This window comes from Arvicanthis niloticus, chromosome X, assembly GCF_011762505.2.
Source record: "Arvicanthis niloticus isolate mArvNil1 chromosome X, mArvNil1.pat.X, whole genome shotgun sequence".
Taxonomy (NCBI): domain Eukaryota; kingdom Metazoa; phylum Chordata; class Mammalia; order Rodentia; family Muridae; genus Arvicanthis; species Arvicanthis niloticus.
Window position 1 is genome coordinate 107,829,265 of NC_047679.1, and position 25,567 is coordinate 107,854,831.

Sequence of the window (25,567 nt, forward strand, 5' to 3'; positions counted from 1 at the left end):
GCTTACGGTTTAGCCAGTTTTTCTTTTGACTCCATGGTTTATTTTCTAGGCTTCCACGTGAAAAGGAAGCTTCAAACAAAGAACAGCCCAAAGTGACCAATACCATGCGGAAGCTATTTGTACCAAACACCCAATCTGGACAGCGAGAGGGTCTCATCAAACATATCCTCACAAAGCGAGAGAAAGAATATGTCAACATCCAGTCTTTCAGGTTTGTCTGTTTTCTATTCACTGAGTCTAAACATTTAAGCACAACAATCTTGATTTGTAAAAATATTAGCTGCATTAAGAATGAAAGCAGAGTATAAGAGAATGGTTATCTGACTCGGGCTCCTGTCTCTGCTTGCTTAAAAACATATATATCTAAAATCACGTATAAGCTATAGCTTCCTTTTAGTTTCCTAACTGCTAATGATACCATGTCTACTAATATTTCTATCCATGCTTAGAGGATTAAATCAAACTCACATATAATAGAAAATTGGCCTGTAATACCTTCAATAAATATGTGTCTCATCTGGCCAGCTGAGCCTTTGTCCACAATTACTACCATATTTACTGCTTTGATAAATTCACCCAATCCTCTGGACAATTGGTCCTGAATTCTTTCCTATTAGTTTTCATTTCAGCTTTGCTCATTAATATCCCCTTTTCTGGACCCTGATATATATGGCAGAAAGGAGAGATGATGAGGTGTGGCATGTATCCCCAGTGTGTTATTCATGAGCAGAATATCCCATCTAATCTAAGACTCCGGTCCCATATGGTATCCTACCATGCATCATTTCCTCGAATTCAAACACATGTACACTTCCTCATATTCTACATGCTGCTCAGTGTGTCATGCCTTCTGCTTTCTTGCTTCATATATTATCTGTCTTATCAGTATTTCCCACAGTTGCCCTCATGATCAATGAGAAGTGAGGGGTTTTTGTCTATTTAGCTATAGCTCCTTATGGACGAGTTGTCCATATTAGACTCTGTCTAGCACCAAGATACCTCCTCCCCATCCCAACCTAAAGCTCTCCCTTAATGAGTTTGGATGGAGTATAATTGAAAGGAAATTTGGCACAAACAGTTGTGTTTGTTTAAAATATAGACCTAGTTCCTTTGGTTGGTTCGTTAATGTAAAATGGAGAGAAAATAAACCCATGTCTTTATATTATACATGCAAGAGTTCTGTTTCTTTGTTAATCATTTTATTCATTTACATTTCAAATGATATCCCCCTTCCCCATTACCCCTACTCTCACCCTCTTCCTCCCCCTCACACCCCCTTTGCCTCTATGAAGGTTCTCTTCCACCCACTCACCCACTCACCGACTCCCACCTCATTCCTCTAGCATCCCCCTACTCTGGGGCATCAAGCCTGCCTCCCTTCCCTTTTATATCAGATAAGGTCATCCTCTGCTATATATGTATCTGGAGTCCTGGCTCCCAAGAGTTCTTAGGTATCTGGCAAAACACTTTGAAGAGTTATGTTAATCAAAATACCCATTCATAGAAGTGATAAAAGCAGCACTGTGTTTGTTTATACTTGATCCTTATTTTTAAATTAATTTTTTGCTGTAATGTTATCAGATTTTTTGTTGGAACTTGGAATGTGAATGGCCAGTCTCCAGACAGCAGCTTAGAACCGTGGCTGAACTGTGATCCAAATCCTCCTGATATTTACTGCATCGGGTAAGGAGCACTTCTGCACCTTCCTTTTCCTATATGTGGTGTTCGTGTAACATGACTTTGGCTTCCCTCTGTGTGTATGTGTTTGTGTGTGTGAACATGTTGGTGTGTGCACGTGAACCCCAGAGGTTATCAGGTGTCTTAGTCAATCATTCTCCATCTTATTTCCTTTCCATTTTAAACATTTTGCTTCCACATATAATGCATTTTAGTTGTTTGCACCCCTATTACCTTCTTCCCCAAAACTCCCCTCCTACACTCCTGTCTTTTTCATGTATATGACCCACTGAGTTTAACTGGAGTTTCTTGAGTGAGTATGGGTGAGATGTTAGTTACTAGAGCAACTCATCAGTGGCTTTCCCACCAAAGAAAGTGGCACCCCTTCCACCAGCAACTATTAACTGCCCATTGTCCCTTGAGGAGGGGTAGAGCCTCATGGGCTCCTCCCTATCCATGATGAAATGGTGATGGGCCCAATCTGTGCATGTCTGATGCAGACAATCACAGCTGTACTGAGTTCAGGGGAACAATGGCGATGTCATTCATAAGATGTCTTTTTGCTGTACATGTCCCCATCTTCTGCCTCTTATATTCTTTCCATACCCTTTTCAGGTGTTCCCTGAGCTTTGGAATGTGTGATGTGAATGTCCCATAGTGGCAGAACACTCTGCCATCATTAATCTCAGCACTTTGGCGAGTTATGAGTTCCTACCTTAGCTGCCAGCCACTTCTATGATCAAAGCCTTATCTACCTTATTTTTTATTTGGCTGGGGTCTCTCACTGAACCAGGAGTTTGCCTAGAGCTAGATCCTCCCATCACTTCTTCCCCCATGCTGGCATTACAGACACATACCTGCACAGACAGCTTGTTAACATGGATGCTGAGGTTTGAACTCAGGTCCTCACACTTGTCCAGCAAGCACTTTACTGACTGGGACATTTCCCCAGCCTTGATCTGCATATCTGTCCTAAAACTTGTTTGGTAAAAACTTGCTGTGCACTACATGTGAGGGTTAATTTGAGGGTCAAAAGAAAACATGAATGAAACCCACAATAGGGAATCTCTCGCTCATCATAGAAACAGATGAGATCAATTCTTGAAGTGAATATTCAAAGGTTGTAAGAGACAAGTTTCACTACTATCCCTATGAGAGTTTTGTTATTGTTCAGGTTTTGTATAACCTATGAATGTACTGGTGGGAATTCTTAGGAAAAACTACATATCTTTTATAACATTTATCTCTTACCGTTTTTTTTTCTCCTTTACTCTAATGTCTCAGCAAATGGGAAAGGATGTAGCCAAAGAAAAGTGTGGCTATGTACATAGCATCTATTTCTTCCCTCAGATTCCAAGAGCTGGACTTGAGCACAGAAGCCTTTTTCTACTTCGAGTCTGTAAAAGAGCAAGAGTGGTCCATGGCTGTGGAAAGGGGGCTTCCTTCGAAGGCCAAGTATAAAAAAGTAAGCTGTGCTGGATTCTCATTTTCAGTAGAGAATTAAGTACGACTCACTGGGAGGTATTCCGTTAACTAAACCTCTTCCAAAAGTTTTAAATAATTGACTTCTTTCCCGTATGAAATACTGCGCTATACAAGACTAATCTGCTGTAGTTACTTCTGGGAAAAAATTCATAAGCTTTCTGATGATACATTTTCATCATTTAGATGGTTTTTAGAAGAAAATCAATATATTGTTTTGCAGTAATAATCCAAATAATTACATATAAGCTAACTTATCTGTTTGTATAATAAAAATATAAGATTGTCATCCAACACGGCCAGAATGAAATGCCTACACTTAAAGCAGTATGAAGTATATGAGGTGTAGAGAGTATGATTAGATTCAGAACAAGAATAGCACCATTGTGGGATTTAAGCACATTCTGAACTTGTTTGTAGGTTAAGAATAAAATTGACTTTAGCAAGGTGGTCCAATTTGTTGGTCTTTAGAAGAACCTGCTAGGGGCATTTAGCTACTAGGAGAGTTATTTTCCTCTTAAGACTACCATCCCAAGCCCAAACAAAGTAATCTATGGTTTTGAACAGATTATGAAGGTAGTGTAAGTCTTGAAGATGTTACAGCTCTCTAGCTCAACTTTTAAAAATAATCAAAATTCAAAGGGTCACTCTTTAGGGGGGAAGAGGAACAAGCTGGGATAATGGCTTATACTTTACTATATGAACTTTTAATATACTCTCAATGGGCTCCAAAGTGATTTAGAAATCTAAGACTGGGGATATGGCTCAGTGGTACATAGCTGCATAACATGCTCAAGGTTCTCTATTTGATCCTCAGCACTGATAAATAGAAGCAGAGAGAGAGAGAGAGAGAGACAGAGACAGAGAGAGAGACAGAGAGAGAGACAGAGAGAGAGACAGAGAGAGACAGAGACACAGAGACATACACATAGAGAGACAGACACAGAAAGACAAATAGACACACACACATACACAGACAGACAGACAGACAGACAGACAGACAGACAGAGAAATTGAGAGTTATACACTGTCCCTCAAGGCTTTTAACTCTTATTAATCAAAGCCAGACTAGAGTTTCCAGTTTATGGGGTCTGATTAGAAATTAGAGGATGCATATCTAGATTTGGACATTAATAATCACCTTGTTGGTCATCCTTAGAAGTTAGCTATGTAGCAGAGACTGATGCTTATTTTAGCTGTTGGTAACTTTCTGGAATTCATAGGTTCAACTGGTCCGCCTTGTGGGGATGATGCTTCTTGTATTTGCCAGAAAAGATCAGTGTCAATACATCCGAGATATTGCTACAGAAACAGTTGGAACTGGAATCATGGGGAAAATGGTGAGTTCTTTTGGCAATTAATTTGATTATCGTTTATATCTATGCAAAATTCAATTGATCCTTGTGTTAACTAACTTTATACTTACTTTGAACAGGGAAACAAAGGTGGAGTAGCTATGAGGTTTGTATTCCACAACACCACTTTCTGCATTGTCAATTCCCACCTGGCTGCCCATGTGGAAGAGTTTGAACGAAGGAATCAGGATTATAAAGACATCTGTGCAAGAATGAGTTTTTCGGTCCCCAATCAGACTGTCCCACAAGTGAACATCATGAAACATGAGTAAGCGACTACCTCTCTGTGACCTTTGGATAAGGATATAACAGTGATTAAATAGGGTAAAAAGCTATAGAGCTCTGAAGAGCCATTTGGGGATGTGGGTCAATAAGAAGAGAATGTTATTTAGAAATAACAGACTCATTGAGGCAGAGAAATTTGGCATTAGGAGGAGAAAGGTTTATATTAGTGTAGCTTCTAAAATACTACTGAAGGAATCTGCAAATTAGAGTCATTTTTAATTCAAATAAAAATATTCACTGTAAGTATAGTAACAAAAGATAAAATGAAGATGCATGATTTAAAAATCCTTTACTTATCTTCCATTCTCTCTAGCCAGTCCCTCTCTCCAAAGGAGACTGTCTTTGGGTGTCATTGGGTGTAGACCTTTCTAGAGCTGTGCTGTCTCTGATAGCCAGCATCTGGCTGTTGGGTATTTGAAAGTCATTAGTCAAACTGAGAGATCTGTAAGCAACAGCTATATTGGATTTTAAAGGTTGCATGGGGGAAATATGGGCTATCTTAATTTGCAAAATTTTAATCATAGATTAATGATTTGGACATAGTGGGCTAAATAAAAGCTATTTTTACTTTTATATTTTAAGTGCATCTGCTAGAAAAATTAAAAGGATATGGAGACATATATTACTTCACTGAATAGTCTCTTCTAGACTTTTCTCCATACATATACAGACACACATACTTGTATGAGAACATATTGCCCTATTTATCTCTTCTACATTATTCTTTTTTAGTGGTTGTGGTGATTAAAAAGAGAGGCGGCAAGAATGGATCTGTAAAAATGAAAGTTGAGAAGGACAGAAGTAGAGGGCCATTGAAGAATGGGGTGGGTGGGGATAGAAAATCAGTTGTAAAGAAGTAAATATTGGTCTTTGAAGTTCTGAGAGGATGATATGGAAGATATAGTGTGAGGTGATAATTGTAGGAAATCAAAAGGTACTTTAGGAATATTAGAAGCAGTGACTATAGCAGAATTAAGAATGGGTACAATAGTGGTATTTGAGTATGTCCGTACTGTCACAAAGACTGGAATCATATAGAATTCTGTTTCATGGGGAGAAAGTCAAGGTCTTGAAATTTATGACCACGAAGACCCCAGCAATTCATAAATATATTTCCCAAGAATCCAAAACTTTCCCGTTGCCTTTGAGAACTTGCAGTGACTCGGAAGGGACCCATTTTGATGTGGTCATGTCAGTGTCTTCTCAGCATATCTCAAGTACTGGTGCTGGGACTGAGCATTTAGGTACCAGGTTGGCTACAGTAGAGATCTAAGATTTAATTTTCCTAGTGGGCTCGGTCAGTCATTCCCACCATGCAAACCCTAACAGAGAGGCTACAAAACCTCAGGGCTCTGGGAAGCAAAGCGCATTAAGATTCTCTTCGCTTAGAGATCTGGCAGGCAGCCAGACAAAATTTTGAAACTAATCCAGCAAATAAACTTCATGCTTCTCAGTCCATTAACTCCTTGGCTTCCAAATCCCATATGTACACTCCATTCCCCTGTTTTCATTTGGTTTTCTGTGGTGGTGCCTATTTTCCCAGGTATTTTATAATCTCTTGTCTTTCTTAGGTATTGGCAGTACTTGCCCCTAAAGAATTAATTACAGCTTTAAGCCCCTTGTCAGTGATAAATAGATTCTTAAAAGTAATCTACTCATTTTCTTCTCTCAGTTCCCCCCTCTGATTGACTTTAATCTTAATTACTGCTAGTCTAATCTAGTTCTAGTCTGTATTAATCTATTTCTTGGTCCTCAGTGTTGTCATTTGGTTGGGAGACTTGAACTACAGACTTTGCAAGCCTGATGCCAATGAGGTGAAAAGTCTTATTAATAAAAATGAGCTTCAGAAGCTGTTGAAATTTGACCAGGTAAGTGACATTTCAGTGGCAGAGATTGCTAGTATTATGAAATAGACACATGGTGGACATGGTGTATACGAGAAAGAGATGGAAGTTCATATTATCTTGCAAGATATTGTGACTAGGGATATAGAGATTTGGAGCACCTTGATTAGGTGCTAAGATTTGATGGAGATAATGTTAGAGAGTTGTACCCATGGGCTGGAGAATGGTGAGGTTCACTGGAGAGTACTTCCTAGAGGAAACCGGCCTTCTGCTGTGTTGATGTAGTTTAGAAAACAGAATGGAAAAAAATTGTTCTATGATTGCTTGGCAGGCTCAGCAACAGCTTGGAGGTAAAAGAGGGAAGGAGGTCCTGTGAACAAGACTGGAAAACTGAGAAAAGAAGGTTGTTTAGAATGAATGACACAAGCTATAATTTAATAGGAACTGACTGATAAGTTGGTGTTAACTGGAATTCAGCTGTTGGTGTTAAAACCAGTGTAAAGTGCTGAGAAGGTGGCTCCTTGGATATAGTCTTTGCTACACATGCATCAGGACTTGAGTTAGGATCCTCGGCACCCATGTAAAAACCAGGCTCAGTAGCATGTCTGTAGCCTGAGCTCTGGGGCATGAAGACAGGTGTTTCTCAAAGGCTTACTGGTCAACCACCCTAGTCCAGTGAGCTCCTTGTTCAATGAGAGGGCCTGTCTCAAAATATAAGGTAGAGACATGACTGAAGAAAATATCCTGCTATCATCCTCTGATGTCTGCACATTCCCACATAGACACCCACCCACATATAAACAAAGAACAACAACAACAAAACCCCTTGTGGGAAAACAATTGATTATGTAATGCCCAGACAAAGCCACATAGCCAAGGAACCAGTATTTATGTATATAAATCACTATGTTGATGTATAAAACTGGTAAATGAGTTCAATTTTTATTTTCATACATTTACCTTTTCTTTTTTGAGCTAGACTATCACTATAAAGCCTATCCTAGATTAAAGCTAGCTGTATAGTGTAGGGCTGGCCTTGAATTTATGGGCCTCCTTTTATTGCTTCCTAAATGCTGGCATTGCAAGTAGGTGCCAACACACCTTGATCATAAAAATAATTTGTTCTGGAATATAGGTACTGGCCAATAAAAATGAATGTTCCTTCATGTCCAATCATATTTGGTTAATACATATTATTTGCATACAGTCATTGTATTTGTTGTGATATTCAACAAATTATTTAGTTATATTCAGAATACAATAATCAAATCCAGCTTCTTGGAGCTGGGGAATGTTGCTCAGTGGTGGAACACTTGCATAACTCATGTAATGCTGTGGGGAGATCTACAGTGCCATAGAAGTGCTTGTTTCTATACAACCTCCCCTCACATTCTGCTTTCTGATGATCACTGTTCTACATTCAGGTTGACTTCTTTGGGTTTTCACACTTGATAGCTAAAATGTAACATTTGTCTTTCTGTGTCTGGTTTATGGCATTTAACATTAATTTTGTCTAGCCCATCCATTTTGTGGCAAATGACAGTATTTCATTCATTATGATTGAATAATATATGTGTGTGTGTCACATTTTCTTTAGTCACTATTAGCAGACACTTTTCCTGGTTCCTTATATTTGGCTATTATGAATAGTGCCACAGTAAACAAGTGTGTGTGTGTGTGTGTGTGTGTGTGTGTGTGTGTGTGTGTGTAATCTTCGGTATGCTGATTGCATCTCCTTTTATTATGGACCCAGAATGTTGTTGTACTAGAATGAAAGTAAATGCTTCTTAATGAGGAAAGACAATGTTTTGGCTTGATTTAAATGTCTTTAAATCCACATGAGGGATTTTTTTGACCTTTAGTGACAGTAAAAATTTAGGAGTTTTGCAGTACAGTAGGGTTTTTTTTAAGATTTGTTTACTTTATGTATGAGTATACCATTGCTCTCTTCAGACACATCAGAAGAGGGCATCAGATCCCATTACAGATGGTTGTGAGCCACCATGTGGTTGCTGGGAATTGAACTCAGAACCTCTGGAAGAGCAGTCAGTGCTCTTAACCACTGAGCCATCTCTCCAGCCCAATACAGTAGTTTTTATAGTGAGCCTTTCTTAGCTATCCACCTTTACCCTGAAGTTGAATGGCTAATTTGTTTGCATTTCTTCCTTCTTCTTGCATACAGAAAGGATACAGTTGGGATAAATTCTGAATCTCATATAACATTGGTAAAATATCTGAGTGGGGATAACTTTTACAAACATTGGGCTGTAGGGGTGGAGAAATGATACTTTTCCTGAGAGCATGAGGACCTGAATTTGGATCCTAGCATCCACATTAAAAAAAAAGAAAAAAAAAAAAAAAAAAAACAAGCATGGCCATGTGCACTCATAACCCCAGCATTAACAGGGAAAGGTGGAGACAGGAGGATCACTGTGTGTGTGAGAGAGAGTATGGGTCTGTATACATGAGTGCAGTACGCATGGAGGCCAGAAGACAGCTGTGGCTCCATCAGAGCTCATTACAGGTAGTTGTGAGCCATCCAACAAATCCAGGTCCTCTGAAGGAGCAGTATGCTCTCTTAACCACTGAGCCATCTCTAGAGCCCCAACTCACACATTATGAAAAAAATCATTGGGCTGGAGAAATGGCTCAGTGGTTAAGAGCACTGGCTGCTCTTTCAGAGGTCCTGAGTTCAATTCCCAGCAATCACATGGTGACTCACAACCATCTGTAATGAGATCTGATGCTCTCTTCTGGTATATCTGAAGACAGCTACAGTGTGCTCATATATATAAAATAAATAACTCTTAAAAAAAGAAAGAAAGAAATCATTTATTATTTGCTGAAATTGCTTTCAAAATTATCCTTTCATGGTTTGTGTGCCTTTCGTTGTAATTATAATTATGCTAGATAATTCCTGCCCTATATAATGTGGGATTATTCTGAATTCTTGTTTCCACAATGTTATCCTGGCCACAACTGGGAATAAATGTCAATATGCTAATAAGTGTTGTTAGAAGGTGAGTTCAGATGCTATGACAATGTTGACATTGAATTCAAAAGATAAGAAATCTTATCTGTGTGTTTTTCCACGGTTGAAAAGGCTGTGGAACTGAATACCTAGAACAGAAACAGTAGCCAGTCAAGCTATCACTTATGTTGCTATGCTGTTGCTATGCTTATGTGGTATTTCTTTCTGTCTGTAGTTAAACATTCAGCGCACACAGAAGAAAGCTTTTGCAGATTTCAATGAAGGGGAAATCAAGTTTGTTCCCACTTACAAGTATGATTCTAAAACTGACAGATGGGATTCCAGGTAAAGTGATGAGAATGTTCTCACAGAAAGGTTAAAGTTTGATCTTATTTCTGTGTCCTTCCATGTCCCTTCTGATAGGCTAGGAACTGTGTTTATATCACTCCATATGCAGAGAGGGAAATCAGATGGCCCAGTATTATTACAGAAGAGTATTTCAAATTGAGTTTATATTGGGAAACTATTAACAGGGCTGGTGACATTTTATGAGCTGCCTCCAGCACCCTGGTTCTGTCACCTCTACAGACCAGCTTGGGTTTTTGCCTTCCTACTCTTACCCTTCCTTCTTAGCTGATGCTCTTAGCCCCTTCCCCCACACGCCTTCCCTGCTACTTAACTTTGGATACCAGAAGGTGAGCATGGAGAGTCATAAGCAGTTCTTCTTGCACAGTTACACTAGGTCATGAGAACACACCAGAATTCATTGGAAAAGGCCTGGAGGGATTACTCAGGAGCTAGAATATTGGGTGCTCTTGCAGAGGGCCCACATTCAATAATGCCAGATCCAGGGGATCTGACACCCTCTCCTGGCCTTTAACAGCACCTGCTTATATGTACACATAAATAAAAACTTTTTTTAAAAAAAAAAAAAGTCGTCAGCTGACATTCAACCTAAAGCCAGGTTCAGAACTAAATGTTTTAGTTAGAATAGATGACAGAGGAGCTGGTTAGTCAACAAAAGGATGGACTGGGTATTAGGACTATCCTGTACCTCACTGGTACAAATTGGCATAATTATGCTCTAATTGTATTTTGAGAGAAAAGTTTCATTTTAACAGGAAGGGTGATGTGTAGGAGGAGCTAAGGTAGGAGGAGTACTGAGAGGAAGAAAAGGAGTAAGAAGAGGAGAAGAAGAAGGAGAGGAGAAGCTAGGTGATGAAAGAGAGAAAGGGGGGAGACAGGGAGGCAGATATTCATGTATCTCCACCAGTCAAAGATAGTTGATATATATAGGTTGGTCAGTGGGTTACACCTCTGATTGAACAATACTAAACTTATAAAGCCTATGGTTAACATTTTTAAAAAATGTATAAATGCAAAAAGGAAAAGGGGGCATGGGATAGGGGTTTCCTAAGGGGGGTAATGGGGAAAGGGGATGGCATCTGAAGTGTAAATAAAATATCTAATAAAAATATTTTAAAAAATGATCTTTAAAAATAATCCATTGGTGACCTCTTAGAAATCTTAATGTCTGGACTTACACATGATGTTGTTGGGGGGGAAAGTGAGAACTACTCCTTGGAGTCCCTTTGATTGTTCTCATTTCCCCCAGAAAAGTAGTGAGTGACCCTGTCAGTAAATCCTTACCTGCCTGTCCACCGCATATGTTTCTTTCTTTTTCCTAGTTTCCTAGGTGGTTCAGGAGCTTGAGAGACAAAAGAATCAATCTATGGGCATACTCAGCTGCTGCAGACGCTGAGATCATTAGATGGGGTAGGGGTGAGGGTTAGGGGAATTGGTAGCAGGGGATGGGGGATTGTCCCATGTACCCAGGGAGCCAGTCCACAATTGAAAAGGAACACCGAGGGACCTTGTTTTCTTTGCTTGGTTTTTGCCACTTAAGGTCAAACTCCAGAGATCCTTATAAAGAATAGTTGAGTCACCTGCTTGATCAAGTGTACAAGGCATTCCTCATTTTACTGAATGATGAATAAGTTTTCTTTGCTCTCAGTATTCTGTGGACCATTCTATGCTCAGGCTTGCATGTGTGCATGTTAGTTCATCTCTATCAAAGAAGCTAGATGTGTCCATGAAAGTCCAGGTTTAGAAGAGAAAGCTCTATTCTTTTCCAGTGAGTAAACCCAATCTAGGAACAGGGGATTGCAGTTTTCTACTCAATTTGTTGTCTATTATGAAGTACCATTGCAGTCAGGTGGAGCAAAGGAAGAGGATATATTCAGAATGGAACCCTGACCTTATAAAGCTATTTTAGGAATGTGTTATTCCACCTTCCCCTATGGTGACATTGTTTAAGATGCAGACATAAATGTAGGGAAACCATCTATTCAGTCTTAGATACGAGGCACATACTTTTTGTACTGGACAGTAGTGCTAGTTCAGTGGCTGGCAAGCAGACGCAGGCCATTCATTATCAGTGCTTGCAATATAGGAAAGAAAATGATAGGAGTCCTCTGGGAAGAAGTGTGTGGTTCACTGGGAGCACATAAAAAGAGGCTTAATGTGATTCTAAACCAATGTGTGCTATTCCTCTTGTGTGATGTGTTGTTTGTGATTCATTCCTTTATTTACAGTGGGAAATGCCGAGTTCCAGCCTGGTGTGACCGAATTCTTTGGAGAGGAATAAATGTTAATCAGCTTCATTACCGGAGTCACATGGAACTCAAAACTAGTGACCACAAACCTGTTAGCGCCCTATTCCATATTGGGGTAAACAGTTGATTGTTCATTCATTTGCTTACATGTTAAGTAGCTATTTCCAGATTACTGTATAGATATAGAGTGAATTCAGAATCCAGCATGTCATAAATGATCTCTAAACAAATCATCACTGTGGTTAGCACTCCCTCACCTCTCTCAAATACTACCCTTAGATCTATCTCTTCATAGTCCACTCTTTTTACTGATACATAGGTATTTTATGCTGTATAGGCACAGACTGATCAGAATAGGACCAGATCTACTTGTTTATTTAAGAGATATAGTTCTATCTGCTACAGCGATATCTTCCTCTCAGACAGCATAGGTTTGGTGTTGCTTTGAACTTGGTTGCATCTTGAGCTGAATTTATAGCCAGCTAATGTTTTTCCTCCATTATAAATGCATTTTTCTCATTTTTAGCTGTCTTATGAGTGTGCAAATTATAAGCTTGCTGACTTATACTTTATTTCTTACGGATTTTTCCACACATGTGATCTTGTAACTATCAGGATATAACTAGCATGGTTCTTACTAGGGTGACTTGATAGTCTACTACCTGGGTTTGCATTCCAGGTCAACCGCTTTGTAATTGTGGGACTACAGACAATTTATTTAACATCCTCATGTATCAGGAGGAGTCCTCTACAAAGTATGCTGATAATGAGACCAACTTGTAAGGATTCATGCATGCAAAGGGCAAAATAGGACAGATTTTTTTTATTACAGTTTCAAGGACTACTGACATATGTATCACCCACATATCTTATGGTAACCCTTGTCCTGAGTCCTCCTTTTTTAAACAATTTGTTTTTATTTTATATACACTGGTGTTTTGCCTACATGTATGTCTGTGTGAGGGTGTTGGATCCCCTGGAATTGGAGTCACAGACAGCTAGGAGCTGCCATGTGGGTGCTAGGAATTGAAACCAGATCTTCTGAAAGAGCAACCAGTGCTCCTAACTACTGAGCCATCCCTCCAGCACACAGCATGCACATGCACAAACACATACACACATACACACATACACACATACACACATACACAGAGAGAGACACACCCTCCACAGTCCTCTTTTTAAAGGACTTTAGGGCATTTTCTTAGGAAAAATAGTTTGTGGTATTAGAATATATTAAAAAAATTTTCAAAACAAGCAATAACATTTTTTGTCTACTTTTGGATTACAGTTATTGGGGGGTTTTGTTCATTATATGTTTATTGAAGGGTACTTGCTGTGGGATATATGAAGGTCAGATGACAACTTGGCAAGAATTGGTTAACATCCCCTACTCTCTGCAGTTGTTTTTAATGTGATACTAGGAATCAAACACAGGGCTCTGTGCCTTCTAAACACTGAGTTCTACTCACCCCTACCCACTTCCCACCCCACTTTGAAGTCTTAACATAAGAATGACACTAGCCCTGTGTTTAATCCTACATACTAATCGCACATTCTAGCTGTGTGCTAAAAGTGGTGCTGGTCTCTTTGTGCAGGTCGGTTACTTCCCACAACAGTGCTCACTTAAACACTTGCCATTCCACAGAGGAGCAGATAAAAAACACAAAACCCCAAGGACTTTAAAAATCACTTCCTTGAGAGTTCAACTAGGAAGAGAGCAGAGATTCAAATCTTTAGTGTGTTTAACTCCTGTATTTGTGTTCTTTCCACTACCGAGCAGTGGCTTCATAGTTCTAATATCCTGATGAAACATGCTTTCAGAACCCATATTTAACCCATTCAAGTCCAGTTTATACTTCTAGGATGTCCCCTTTTCCTCACGTGAATCCCCTAATCCATTTAAGGAAGGTATCTCTTCCCAAACACTGACCTGCTTGGATTTTTTTTGTTGTTGTTGTGTTTCCTTGTAATATTTTTCATATTACACCTCAATATTTTAAATTTTTTAAATATTCTTTATATTTTTGTGTATCTTTAATCAAATTCTATATTTCTTCTTTTAAATGATACAGCAATTTAAAAAACGTTCTTTGTAGGGCTGTCAAGATGCTACCCATCTTTAATCCCAGCACTTGGGAGGCAAAGGAAGGCAGATCTCTATGAGTTTGAGGCCAGCCTAGTCTACAGAACAAGTTCCAGGATCAGCCAAGGTTCCTCAAAAAGGAAAAGAGAGAGAGAGGGAGAAAGGGAGAGAGGGAGAGAGGGAGAGAGGGAGAGAGGGAGGGAGGGAGGGAGAGAGAGAGAGAGAGAGAGAGAGAGAGAGAGAGAGAGAGAGAGAGAAAGAGAGAGAGAGAGAGACCTGGAGAGAAATAAACAAACAACTTTCAGGAAGAACAGGTTACAGAGTTCTGTCAGAGTGTGAAGTTCATCCTAAGCTAACACTTCCATTCTGTAGGACTAAAGTGATCAACCTTCAGTTCTCTACGTTATGGCTCAGATATATTTAAAAAATGCAAACAACTCCCTAGACTGTTTGGCTCAGCTGTTTTCCACATCCACTTCAGACCCATTGCTGTATACACAAATCTCTTTTTAACATGGCTTTTTGTGACATTTTAGGCTTTGAGTAAAAAGAAAACTGATGTCTCAAATATAACAGTGATATACATTACTTGTACTAAATTGTAACATTACTTTGTATGAGGTTTTAATATTTTTTTTAAAAAAATACAGCTACATCAGGACATTGAAAGTCCTGTGTCACCTGAAAACTTTCTTAACCCATTCGTTAGTCTAAATGACTTGTCTGTTGTCATGGTTTTATTCAGGACATTTTGTGGTGGCCTTTTTCTAAAGTGGTCGCTAGTTGCACTTACTAACACCATACAGTCCCTTTTCTGTAATCTGAGCAATTATCTGATTCCTGCAAATGTCCATGGCAACTAATGGATTTAAGTGCTTTAATTATATTTTTCTAGTTTTGCTATTTTATGCCTGTTAAAAAAAATAGCGATGGATGTATTTTAGCTCTGTCATTTTACACACTGCAAGAAATCATTTACTGCAATTATCCCATTTTCTCCACAGTCAGATAATTAAGAATGGAACAAAGAAAAATCCTCACCAAATATGTACTATTAATCAAGCTTCTTACAGACTGGACTTTTCCAGAAATCTAGCCAATTAACCTTACCTTTCCCCTAAAGTGTATTTTTTACAATGCTTATCATCTAAATAGAGCCTGTTAATTTAGTGTTTTTTAGTGACTTAAAATTTGTTAGAGACAGCTAGGTGGCAGTGGTCCATGCCTTTAATCCCCCCACTCAGGAGCTTTGAGTGAAAGTTATAGTTATTGGTAAAGGAAACTATTAAAGTTTTTTAGAGCAATAAGCATACTATAGTTTATTTTAAAGTTGTTCCCATAATGCCCAGTTTTAGATTCTTAGATAATCTCTGATAGAGATGAGCTACGAGCATATGAAGCTGAAAATGGTGTCTTCATCCCCTTTAGGTGAAGGTTGTGGATGAGCGGAGGTATCGGAAGGTCTTTGAAGATATCGTACGCATTATGGACAGAATGGAAAATGACTTCCTTCCTTCATTAGACCTTAGCAGGAGAGAGGTAAGCAAAAGTTCACAGCTTCCTGTCTCCTGTTCGTTGTAGTCAACACTAAGGAAACCGTGTTACTTAAAAGGGCATCAAGGTTAAAATCATCGTCACCAGTGTCAGACTGTCTGTGTCCTACTGTCACTTGCAGTGTGGTAGATGCAGGAGCACATGAAGTGCCGTACCCTCTTAGAGATTCAGCTCCTCTTCCTGGATCACATGAGTTAAATAATACATGATAAGCTCTTACAATAGCACCTAGCAGCTTGGAGGCCTTCAGATTAGTTACTCTAGTTTGGTGCTCAGTTCATGTGTCTGGGGAAACAGCTCAGTCACAGAATGAGCATCCTGGACGATGATCACCGTCCTCTCCATATCCCTGGAACAATCAGAGTAGCCTTGAACAGGGTCAAGAGTTGCCTAAAGCCTTCTCTGGTGGTGTGAGCTAAATTAATGTATGAGAGTCAATGCTAGGAAGTTGTCTCAGTCTGTGAATACATGTGGTAATTATATATCTGATTAATAATTACCTTATTCTTGATTCATATTGTCTACAAATAATCCAACTTACTTCCCCTACTATGAATGCATGGTTGTGTCTGTCTGTTTGTTATTCCCCAGTTTATGTTTGAGAATGTGAAGTTTCGGCAGCTGCAAAAGGAGAAGTTCCAGATCAGCAACAATGGACAGGTTCCCTGCCATTTTTCTTTCATCCCTAAGCTTAATGACACCCAATACTGCAAGCCATGGCTTCGAGCTGAACCTTTTGAGGGCTACTTGGAGCCAAGTGAGTTTCCCCTCTACCACTGTCTGCTTGTCACAATACCAACTCCTTAAGCCTCCCACAACCCTGGCTTAACTTCTTGTTCTCTAATCACTTGTCTCTCACCTGCACTGTCCTTATATTGGTGATACCTCTTTTGTGTATCCCATCTCTTCCCTGTTGTTGCCTGGTGGTTCTGGTTTTTGGAGAAGAGTTGCTTTCCCACAGGAAAGATCTGTGCTACAATGCGCTGTCTCTTTCATTTCAGATGAGACAATAGACATTTCCCTTGATGTATATGTCAGCAAAGACTCTGTAACCATCCTGAACTCCGGTGAAGATAAAATTGAAGATATTCTTGTCCTCCATTTGGATCGAGGAAAAGATTACTTCTTGACCATCAGTGGGAATTATCTTCCAAGTTGCTTTGGAACCTCATTGGAGGCTTTGTGCCGAATGAAAAGACCAATCCGAGAAGTTCCTGTCACCAAACTCATAGACTTGGTGAGATGCATCTTTGGACAGCACCCTTCTTTACACTTAATTTGCATGTTTTGTCCCTATTATTTCTGTGCCTTCTCTCTTCTTCTGGGGTCATGGGGACTGACAAATAATACAAAAGAATGTCACTTTATCTTAGCACTACTTTGATTAAATTAAGCCTAGGAGGGAAAAGGAGAGACTACTGTCTAGTTAAGTCGTGTTGGGACTATACTAGATAATATATTGTACTTCCAAAATGAGCTTAAAGGCCCCCTCTCAAAGCTACGCTCCTCATACTCATCACACTTTCGCATAAATTGGCGTGTATGCTAGGTGTGGTAAGTGCAGCATGCGCTACTCTCCTCATTGTGCTTACAAGAAAACTGAGGCCCAGAGGGATTCACCTGCCCATAGTCAGATAAGTTAGTGACAGATCTACCACCCAGATTTTCTGACTTTTACTCCAGTATTCCTTTCTACACTGTATCAAATCCAACTTGGCTGCTAATGACAGCAAAGGCTGTTATGGCTGCTTACAGAACTTACATCATAGTCCCTAGGGGTGCTTACTACAAGTAGAGGTTCCCACCCAAATTCACCACTGGTAAAAGAATCTTAAGATATGGAGCCTATGAATCGGCATTTTTTTTTTTTTTTTTTTTTTTTTTTTTTGCCTTTTGTAGCCCAGGCTGGATTTGAATTTCCTCTTCAACTGAGAATGAATTTAAACTTCTGATCTTCCTGCCTCCACCTCCCCAGTATGGGATCACAGGTATACTCCACTATATCTGCTTTATGCAGTGCTGGGGACCACATCTAGGGCTACTTGCATGAGAGGCAGACCCTCTGCCAACTGAGGTATACACTCAGTCTATAGATGAGTATAACAATACTGAAGCTTCTTAGTGTGTGACTCAAGAAAGAAAGAAAAAGAATTATATCCACCCCCTTCCTCAAGCCAAGTTATTATATAATGTCTCTATTCTTATGTGGGAAAAGCATATTATTTTCAATTTTAAAAAAAGATTTCATAGCGGGTCATCCTATTAAAATTTTTTCTGCTAAATTAAACTATTGTTAGATTTGTGTACAGATTGGCACTTAGCTTTTTTTTTCTCCAGATATAATGAAGGGAAGAGCCAAGTGTTACCATTTGTATATAAAAATCACATTGGTGCTCAGGCCTGGGAACAGCCAGTGATTGTATGGTCCATCAGGAAGGGTTAGAGCAGCAATAGCCTGCTGGCTTGTCTGAATGCAATCTGTGTCGTTGCCATGGAATCCTTGCACCTGTGACTCAGAGAGCAAATTCCAGCGCTGGAATGTCATTTGTTTCCATAGAGCTCTCATGATGGAAGGTTTTACCTGTGTTTGAAAGGAAACCCTTTTCTAAAGAAATTCATATCCTGTCAATCTGCTATTTTTCAAAATTGTTTTTCTTCTACCACCATTTTTATTGAAAAAAATTATACACTAGAGTCTGATCACGCTTACCATCCCCCAGCTCCTCCTGGATCCTTTCCGCCCTACCCAGTCACCTAACTGCACACCCTTTCTTTCGCTTTGTCTTTAAAAAGCAAACAAGTAGACAAAAACAAACTAGAATTTTTAAAGAAAAAAAACAAGAAACATACACAAACAAAAACCATAAAAACACAAGATGAGAAATTAGAATATACAGGTAAAAGACTGGTGGAACAAAAAATAATGCTCAAAGCAGTATGAGACAAAAGGCTTACTTTTATCAAAATCACTAGCAGCATTATAGTACCCTGGCCATAATTTTTCCATGTTCTGGGAATGACTTGAAGGCTCAACCAGCTTTAAAAGTTCTTACTATATATAAAATATATTACAGGCAATTCAACCACATTTCTCCATAAATAGAAAGTATATAAAATTATTAGAGGAATTGTGGCTCTGTATAGGGCCATCTTCCCTCTTCTAGGACATAATTGACTCAGGGTTAAGGAACTAGAACCTTGGTCATCTGTAATTAAAGAATAGCTTTTTATGAAATTATGCATTCATGATCATTTGCTCTTTTTGAAAGTTTTTTGTAGGCCTTAGGGTTCTCATTCTTTCCATGGCTTATTGCATTTCAGTGTTATTAAGTTACTGTATCTCATCAATGAGGCAGTTATCCATATTGTTGTGAGTCAGTAAACAGGGATCTAAAATAATCACGTTCCTTTTCTGAACATCTTTCCTCTTATTTCAAATCCAAAATACTTCTTTAGGTCTTATGGTTTTTCCAGGACTTAATAGAATATTTCAGATCCCATGAGAAAGTGCCACTAATACTGATACATGTCCTCTCTTGTATGCTATAAATTCATGGTAGTGCCAGAAATGAGTTCAGTGCATGTGCTCTGTCTCCATGTACTGTTTCAGAACAATTCGTATGTTCCACTTACTTCCTACCAAATTCAAAATGAGATCATTGGCATGAATCTTTTTGTTCTTCCAACCATTTTCAGTAAGAGAGATTCTACACCTCCTAGGATAATTGGAATTAGATTAAGAGGGAACAGATGAGAATTATTTGCTGTTGTAACTATTTTATTCTTTTTCAGAACAAAGAAAGGTCTATTTGTCTGATTAACTCACATGTTAACTACCAAATAATCATCAATATTTATTACATACTGGATATAAAGTAGTGTGGAAATGATGTAAGTTTCTGCAGTTTAGTGGCCATGAAAGTAGTATACTTCTGTGCACAGTCTAGCTAAATTCAAAATCATGGTTAATAGAAAGTTTCATTCAACATAATTTGAACATTAATGATCTTTGCTGGCTAATGTTCACTATATTTGGTTAAGTCAATATTTTGGGAAATGATTTAAACTGAATGTTGTGGAGATTGTAATTTGTATTCACAACAGTTGCCTTTCCAGCAGTTTACTCAAGCCTTTGTGTGTTATAAAAGCTTATTGGTTCACCAGGCAATCTCTGTAAAATCAATCTCAGAATCTGCCTATTTTTATCTTAATGGATATTTGATTCTTGTAACATTACCATGATCTAGAAATAAGTTTAGTACATCTGAATAAAGTAGATTATAAAAGTAATTTGGGTTGATCAGAGACATGTTTCTAGTCAAGTCAGTACACTTAATAAACAAATATGTATTTAGGTATTGGATGAGTAGGGTCTTCCAGAAGTAAGGGGCACCTTGAATAAAGGATGCAAAGCAATAGAAAACTTAGCCATGAGTAGGAAATTACAAGATTTCTCTTGAAGAGAAGGTCAAATTATGATACATGAAGCTGGTTCTGTAGGATAGAAACAGGTCTGGAAATCAAGAAATGCATGCTTGAGCCAGAGATTATCTAGAACCTTCAGGAGACTTCGACGACTAATACAAAGTTGTAAATTGACCATATTAGAAGGACCCTTCTGATGCTGCATATAGAATGAGCTAATAGAAAAGAGACCAGGCTTGAAGTGCCAGGACTCGGGATTTTGGTTGCAAGTACAAACATGAAAAAGAAGAAAGCTGGGTCGAGAACATGCCGATGAGGAGAGGGATATAAAGTCTGAGATAAGAACTTGGTGATTCATCTGATACCAGTGATCACGTCTCTCTGTTTTCTTTCTCTTGCTGATCTAATCACTCTTTTCTTGTGCTCTTACATATATGATTTGTTTCTTCTCTCTATTGCATATGAACTATTTCTTCTGAGAGCTTTGATTTCCACTTAGTTATTCTTAACTTTGAGCCTTCTGGTTGGGCCTGATGGCACACAGTTTTTATCCAGTTACTTGGAAGATGAAAGACAGGAGGATCACAAGATCAAGGCTAGCTAGGGAAATTGGACAAGCTTTGTCTACTATAAAAAGTTAAAAGTGGACAGAGGAGCTGGACATGCAGCTCAGTAGTAGAGCACATATCCCAGGCCCTGGGTTTAATCCTCACGACTATCAACTGAATCTTCTACTTACAAAGGACTCTTATATTGTTTTACCTACATTCACTGCTGGAAGCATTCTTCTTAGAGGAAATATTGGGTTGAGGAATGATCTGCTTTATGCTTATCATGTGTCACTCCAGGGAAGAGTGGAGGGTTTAGTATAGGTTAACTGGCTTTGCCAGTTCTAAAATTCACTCTAGCATTGGATTAAGTGTAAGTTACATTTGTTTTCTTTTTGCCTACATCCAGAGAAGTAAGCTCACTGTACTTTTTTTGTCCTTTTTACACTTTTAAATGTGTGTGGTGTACATGTATATTTGTGTGTGCATGCATATGAATGCATGCATGTGAAGCCCTATTCCTGATGTTGAGAATCATTTTCCATTTGTCTCCCACCTTATGCATTGAGGTAATTTGTCAGATAAACCCAGATCTCAGGGATATGGCTAGTATTCCTACCCAGCTTACTCTGAGGGTCACTTATCTCTCCAAGGCTAGAATTCCAGGCGGGCCACCACATCCACTCAGCATTTTCTTGGGTTCTGGGGATCCAGACTCCATCACGCTTGTGTGGCAAGTGAATGAACCACTGAACCATCATCGCGGCCACCAAAGAAATAAACTCTGCATGTCCATTTGCTGCCTTTCCGCTAGCATTTTAGCAGTCCTTTGGATTCCTCTTAGAGAGTTTCCTCTTTTTTTTCCATTTCTCAGTTTTGTGGTATTGGGGTGGGGGTGGAAGCCAGCACCTCATTCATGCCAGACATTCTACTAAAAGACACTGTCTGTCCACTAAGTTAAAATATATATGATGTGTTGGTCAAGCCAACTCTTGGGAGTTGCTTTTCTACTTCCACCTTATAAGATCTAGGGATTGAACTGGGTCTGCATATGTACACCTCCATCATGTGAGCCATCTCCCAGGCCCCATAGTACTACATAAATTGATCCTTTGACTGATTTAGCTTGTGCATGCACACCCAGGCTCACATATAGAAGTCGGAGGACAATTCTGTGGGGTTGATTCTTTTACTCCACTATGTGAGTTCCAGAGTTGTCAAGCTTAGAGGCAAAAAGCTTAGCCATGGGCTGCCCTGTTCGTTTTAAGGTGTTTCTTTTCTCCTGCTTAACCTATGTTGATATCCATTTCATGTTTCACTTTGTTTCTACACTTCATTTTCTCCCGTTTAGTTCTGCCAGATTAAACATTCTGCAATACTGCTCGGGCAGGGGTGATTTTTGTCCTTGCTCCCCAATGCTTGGTGCAGACAATGCAGACGTATTAAGTTGTCACTCAGTGTCACATTTTGTTTCTCACTGTTCTCTCAGCATTCTCTAGTTCATTATGCTTCCCACAAACAAGGTGAGTAAATGCTTCTTAGTCTCCTTGTCATTTAACATTACTGTGCATTTGTTTCTTTCTGCCTCTCCCACTTTTTCTTAGAGCATGGATCTTGCTATATTGTCCAGACTGGCCCTGAACTCAGCATTCATGGGAACTTCCTGAGTAATTCCCTAACAGGCCTATAACACTGTACCTGGCTTACTTCCACTATACTGTCCCCCAAATCCTGTAGATTAAGAGCTTACACGTGGCTCAGTAGTAGACCATGTACCCAGCATGCATATAGCTCTGGGTCCTAATGCCAGCTTTTAAAAAAAATCCTGTGTGTGTGTTTTTTTTAAGGACTCATAGCCAAGTATTGGGAACTTTTACATAGGAATTATATAAGGATATCAGGTTGTAAATTCTAAGACTAAGGAGGACTCAGACTCAATTAGAAACCAGGGTTAGAGACCAACCACAGCTTTCTCCTTTATTTGTCCTTAACTGTCACTGCTCTATTCAGAAAGTGGTTCGCATAGTCCTTTGTACCAGCAGATGCTCTCCACTCAAAGGAAACTTCTTTCAGGGCCTAGATTGCTAGATTGACATGATAGCACACAAACTCCCTGCTTTTTTTTTTTTTTTTTTTTTTTTTTTTTGCTTGTTATATCATGGGCATGTACTCATTAGAGGACAAAAGTAAAATCTCTCAGATTTATTAACAAGTATTTCTAAATTTAATAAAAAGTTATATATAGTACAGACTTTCGTTAACTTGTTAGGTTGTTGGCACTCAGAACTAACTTCACGTTTAGAAGTGCCATAAGGATAGAACGATGCATACCTAGGACTCTCACATCTTTATTTCCCATGGTATTTAAATGTAGGTAATCTCAGAAAATCAGATTTCATTCATGATGTATCTAACAATACTAAAACACCTAATTGCCATAAGTAAGAACAGCTTGGGAAAATAGGTTCAGAATCTTCACTTGAAATGTCAGAGAATACATATTCACTCCCACTCCAGGCATCCTTACATCTCTGACACAGAGACTTGGATTTCTCCTTAGACTTACCAGACCTGAGATGTGATTTCTACTTGATTTCTCAGTGGTCTGTAATGGGATCAGGAAGAACCCAGTTGAGAGTCTCTGTGGCAGAGACTCCTCCTGACTTTAGATTGCTTCACTATCGCTACAAGGAAAATATTTTACCTGCTTCAGAGATGAAGACATTGGGACAGTACAAAATTGGGTAAATTGCCTGGGCTCTCTACCAAGTCAGTAAGAGACAGAAGGAAGACTTGTACCCAGGCCTGTCTATCATCAATAACTATACTCTTTGCCTAAACCACACTGCCTTGTGAATAACATGTCTCACTCTCCTTAGCTGATGATAGAAGTACTCTCACAGATTTCCCCTGCCTCTCTATCTAGGAAGCACTTATGTCATCTTCTCTGAATTGTCTAAAAGAGTGATAATAATGAATGGGATTAGTCAGACCTGGGTTCTAATCCTGGTTCTGTCACTTATTACCTATGCATGACCTTGGGCAAATAATTTAATCTCTCAAAGCCTCAGTTTCTTCATCTGTAAAATGGAAATAATGTTTCACATTGATGTGCAGATAAAGTGGCATTGTATATACACCCTTTGCACAGTTACATGGTAGAGACTCCTCTGGTGGTGGTAATCATGGCTGCTCTCTCTCTCTCTCTCTCTCTCTCTCTCTCTCTCTCTCTCTCTCTCTCTCATTGGGTTGTAATAAGTGCAGAAATAATAAGGACAATGAATGCACTATTGTCTCTGCTTCTCCTTTGTCTTTTATATCCACTAGGAAAATAGAGGAACTGATCCACAAAGCTCTGAGATAAAGTCCACTTACATTTCAGTCGGTCTTCAAATCTGGGGCTTTTGAGGAGGTGGGTGGGTACAGGGTAAGAGAAGAAGCTGGAGGAGGCTCTTGGAGACTCAAGAGGCTAGCTGGGATGAGAATGGCAAGAAGAAAGAGTATATGGAAGTAAAAGTAGAAATAGACAAGAAGTATTTGTTCCCCAATTCTGAATATCCACTCTCAGACCCGCAACCAAGTTCTTCCATGGAAGTAACCTTAGGATGAGGCAAGAACTATGGATGACAGTAGAAGAACAGGGAGATGCAACACCAGGCTTGGCTGGGGCCTCAGGCAGCTTCCAGAGGGCACTGCCTATCATCTAGGTCTGGAGAAGGGTATTTCATTAGTGATAATCTCAGGGAACTGTTATATACACTAGGTGTGACAAAGAACTTTGCATGTGGGGAATGGGTTTCATTTTCAGTGTTCATCGTTTGAAGGACTCAGAGCTGTTAAAAGTCTATGTGTCTGCAATGCTAGCAAGACCTAATACTGAGCTGTTTCTAATACTGTGAATTAACTCTAATCATTGTCTATCTGCCAATGACTTTTTTCCTGCTCTGCTCTCAGGAAGAAGACAGCTTCCTAGAAAAGGTAATTCAATCCATTGGTGGTAATGAAGGTTTCCTTGTGCTTGATTAACACTTAACTGTGGTCCCTGGAAAGTGTCCCTAAGCATTCTCATATCAGAGGCCTCTGACTCGGTGAGAATTTCCTAATAACCACTGATGTCCTGCAAGGTGTCTTGAAGTATGCTCAAAGTATAGGAACAATGTTGACACATCTGACAAGTTGTTGATATTCTGTATGTAAAAGAAATAAAGCTCAAGGGTACATTTTCTTTTTCTTTTTACAACAGGGTCTCATGTATTATAGGCTAGCCTAAAATTCACTAGGTAGTAAAAAGTGACATCAGTTTTTTTCATCCTCCTGTCTCCATCTCCTCAGTGCTGAGATTACAGCGCCCCTGGTTTTATTCAGTCCTGGGAATCAAACTTGAGCCTTGTGATGGATGATAGATAAGCATTCTAACAACTGAGCTACTAATATGTGTGCATGCACATGTACATGCATGTGCACACTAAAGAATGTTGCAAGAGATGAAACAGGGCCTTACTACACATGCTAGACAAATACTACCATTGAGCTATCATCATCATGCATTTTTTAATTTGCAGACAAGTGCTGTACCAGGAAACTACATCTCCTGCCCACATTTGTCTTGATAGATCTTATCTGAAAACTCATGAGTTGGACAGTACTATTTAGCTGCTTCTACTTCCAGTGATAGTAAAACCAAAAACAAAATGTTGTTCCTGTTGCATTAAGAGTGATTTGGAA

The 25,567-nt window shown here is 39.2% G+C and overlaps 1 protein-coding gene across 2 annotated transcripts in view; it reads left to right on the forward strand.

Moving 5' to 3' along the window:
• The window catches only part of Ocrl (OCRL inositol polyphosphate-5-phosphatase), a 52,644-nt gene that overhangs the window by 18,902 nt on the left and 8,175 nt on the right, over window positions 1-25,567 (forward strand). Inside the window, exons 7-18 of one of the 2 annotated variants that reach the window (XM_034485338.2) lie at window positions 50-211; window positions 1,582-1,683; window positions 3,028-3,142; window positions 4,383-4,499; window positions 4,595-4,782; window positions 6,556-6,667; window positions 9,850-9,959; window positions 12,209-12,344; window positions 15,744-15,854; window positions 16,461-16,626; window positions 16,871-17,106; window positions 24,797-24,820. In XM_034485338.2, the coding sequence (XP_034341229.2) occupies window positions 50-211; window positions 1,582-1,683; window positions 3,028-3,142; window positions 4,383-4,499; window positions 4,595-4,782; window positions 6,556-6,667; window positions 9,850-9,959; window positions 12,209-12,344; window positions 15,744-15,854; window positions 16,461-16,626; window positions 16,871-17,106; window positions 24,797-24,820 (1,579 nt within the window). The remainder of the gene's footprint in view (window positions 1-49; window positions 212-1,581; window positions 1,684-3,027; window positions 3,143-4,382; window positions 4,500-4,594; window positions 4,783-6,555; window positions 6,668-9,849; window positions 9,960-12,208; window positions 12,345-15,743; window positions 15,855-16,460; window positions 16,627-16,870; window positions 17,107-24,796; window positions 24,821-25,567) is intronic. The other variant, XM_076918644.1, reaches the window with a different exon arrangement.